The 3,455-nt window shown below is 38.8% G+C and overlaps 1 protein-coding gene across 1 annotated transcript in view; it reads left to right on the top strand.

Moving 5' to 3' along the window:
* The window catches only part of Abca13 (ATP binding cassette subfamily A member 13), a 437,491-nt gene that overhangs the window by 288,687 nt on the left and 145,349 nt on the right, over nucleotides 1–3,455 (top strand). The window contains exon 45 of the mRNA XM_031342061.1: nucleotides 2,476–2,545. Within this exon, the coding sequence (XP_031197921.1) occupies nucleotides 2,476–2,545 (70 nt within the window). The remainder of the gene's footprint in view (nucleotides 1–2,475; nucleotides 2,546–3,455) is intronic.

Below are 3,455 nucleotides of genomic sequence, written 5' to 3'. Positions count from 1 at the left end.
TAGTCAGATACTGTCAGAGCCTCTCAGGAGATGGCTATATTTAGGTTGGCTTGCCCTTCCTTCAGTCTTTCATCTGCCTGTCTCTTACGCATGCTTATAGAGTGTCACAGTAAACTTATGGAGGGTGAGATACCCACAAACCTCCAATCTATTAAATATTATCATGGGTTGGCATTCAAATCTTAGGGAAATTTTTTTCTATCCAAATAAAGCTAAAAAGTACCAGAAGATTAAGATGGGACAATAAGGACTTTAGAAACAACTCATTAAATTATACAAAGTTATATTACTGTCCTTTCTATGGCTATAATGTTAACACTACTGAACTAAAGTAAATGGTACTGACCCAAAGTTTTTGGTCAAACTAAGCAGGTTTTATTTTTAAAAAGGTTTTCTGTCAGACACGGCTGTCTTTCGAAAGTGGGCTTTGAGAGAATAGCCCCAAACACAGGAGACATGGTTTTATTTATTTATTTTCTATAACCTGCAAGGCTAGGGACTTTCCACAAGTTTTTGGTTATATTGTAACTTGGCAGAACATCTTATCTCATTTGAGTGAAGGTTTAAGTTATGAGGTATGGAATATGTCAAATCTAGAAAATGGGTGAAGACATGGTCAAACTTAAGTTTTCCAGAAAACAGGAATAAGCTTACTTTGACCTTGTAACAAGATGGTTTGTAATCTTAGCATGGAATCAGGCTGGTCTACCAATAACAAAATACTTGGGGCAGGGTATTGTTTTAGGAAGAGGGATTTATTTAGCTCTGAGTTCTGTTGCTGAAGAACATGGTGAGCAGCATAATAGATTTGACAATGGTGGGTGACATGTGAAAGAGAATGTATGTCAAAGTAGCTAGCCAGAGACCAGGCTAGCTCTGTTTACAGCAGCCTGCTATTAACTAAGTCTGCTCTTAACTCTCACAGGCTAAGTAAATAGAGTCCCATGGGATCAGTGGGTCTATTCCAAGAGTATATGCCCTCAGTGATTGAATTGCCTTGCACCAGGCTTCCCTTCTCAGGTAGTCTACCTTTCCCAACACTATCTCCCTGACACCAAACCTTGGCACACATGGGCTCTACAGAAGAGGCCGCATCTACACCACAGCCTTCAATCCCTTGAATACCATTTAAGGCACCTGCAGCAAAAAGTACCTCCTGGTGGATGTAAGAGATGCAAAGTCATTCTTTTTAAAAACAAAACTAATTAGATTACAGCCATCTGGCTAAAACATGAGACTCCCTTAAGCACTGTTTCCATGTTAACTCAGAAATCCCTAACTGAAACCCCTATGTGCTAATTATCCAAAATATTAATACTAGGGAAGTCTGTGGTTACCTTTAGTATTTAGAAAATTGTATGGAAATTCTATTTGCCAGCCAGATGAGGAGAACTGACAAGTGTCTTTTTGTTGAACTGGTTGTTTCCAACATGGTGTTATTTCCCTATCTATCTGCTGTTGGAGCAGCTCACCCACGCAGAGAGCCTGGGCTTGCTTTCAGCTTGGCAGGCCAGTTCTGCTATGTGACCACTTACTAATGTCTTAAAGTCTTAATGTTACTACCCTTGCCTTGTGATCTGAGAAGCAGGGAGAAGAGAGGATAAGCTAAAACTAATGTGAATATTACCCCCTCTTGGTATTTGAGTAATTCAGACTAATTATCTACACTAAAGTAAAATTTGACTTAAAATTGTAAAAATATTACTGTCTGGAATGTCCAAGGGTAAAAGTCTATAGAAAAAATAGAATATAAAAGCTTTTCTAAAGCTAGCCAAATGACTCAGTGGTAAAAGACCTTGTGGCCAAGCCCTAAGACCTGAGCTTGATCCCTGAAACCCATATATAGAAGGAGAGAACTAACTAACTAAGTGACTGACTGACTGACTGACTAACTAATTCCAACAGTGATTCTCTGTCCTCCACACTTGCATTATAGCATGTATACACACACACACACACACACACACACACACACAATTAAATAAGTCAATGTAGAATACAGTGTAAGAGTTGTTTATTCAGTACTATTCACTGTCTCCCAAACCCTCACAATCTTTCTTCATGTGGAAACATAATTGTAGCTCTTCTCTAAGTGATTAAGTTACTCTGACATGACACAGAAATGAATAAACATGTCAATCTAATGCAATTAATAAGCCATTACTAGTTGCTTCTTGATATCTGCTTGCGATCTGAGAGTTGTGGGGTCCACACGGAGCCTGGATAACATGCTCAGTATGAATAGCCAAGTAATCCCTGTGTCACATCATGAAATCTTGGCATGGTCATAAACCATTGTCATCAGATTAGTAGCTCATACTGTGAAAACAAAGGCCAGAGTTCAGTTTTAGCATGCAAGGAGGTGGTCATCTTTTGAATGGTGTTCTATTGTAGCAGAATGTGCTTTCATGGAAATAAAGTAGGTTTTTTTCATTAAACGGTCTTTCCCATTTTCCTTCCCCCACCCCCCTTTAGGATGAATTCTTCAAGCTGGCAAAGGGAACTTTATTCTGGCCCAGAATTCCAGGACTCATGTGGCTGCCTGGTATGTTTCTGAAATACCCTTCCTTCACCGTTTGGAGTATAAAGCTCAAATAATAATAATAATAATAATAATAATAATAATAATAATAATAATAATAATAATAATAAAAAATGGGCAGCTTCAATCTGCCTAATCCTAATTTTGGTGGTTAAATCTCTTAATGTTTACATTATGTACTTGTGGAGAGTTTTCATTCCCTTACAGGGAACATGATACACCTCTTCTACAGACCCTGCTGCCTGCTCACTCCCTGTTCACATCTATAGCTTTCCTATCAACTCCACTGCCTGTGTATACCTCTTAATCATCATCCCCACTGGGATGCACTGAGCAGCTGAATCTGCTTCAGGTAGAGATGAGAAGCTGGACTTCACCTTTGAGGGGAGATCTTCTCACATCTCAAGACAGGGCAAATTCAAGGCTTTTTCCATAACTTTATTCAAGTTCTAGGAACTAGACATTAAAACCTAAGCCACAACTTCAGAGTTCTAATATGATTAATATACACAAGATATATGAAAGTAGATATTCTGCTTTTAAGGTAAAGGCCATGGCTATGTTGTCTTTGAAGAGAAACAAACTGAAATTTATTTAGAAAATTGATTGCAGTTCACCTGAGAGGAAACAGCAGAAGGTAATTAGTGAAAAGCTTAGATCTGTCGACTACACCCAACCATCAGATGTGGCAATCTTAATTTACCTTTCAAAAGGGTAGATAGAATTTAACTGATAGAGTGCTTGCCTATCACACACAAAGCCCTAAGTTTGATCCCAGCATCAAATACAGTAGACATGGAGGTCCTGCCTGCAATGCCAGGACTCTGGAGGAAAACAAGAAGGTCTTCACTCATCATCCATAAAGGGAAGGACCACAAAGACAACATATTCATGGGCCTTTTTATTTACGTGG

The sequence above is a fragment of the Mastomys coucha genome, unplaced genomic scaffold, assembly GCF_008632895.1.
Source record: "Mastomys coucha isolate ucsf_1 unplaced genomic scaffold, UCSF_Mcou_1 pScaffold22, whole genome shotgun sequence".
NCBI classification, from domain to species: Eukaryota; Metazoa; Chordata; class Mammalia; order Rodentia; family Muridae; genus Mastomys; species Mastomys coucha.
Note: the sequence above shows the minus strand (reverse complement) of the source record. Positions and strands in the feature narration are given on the sequence as shown.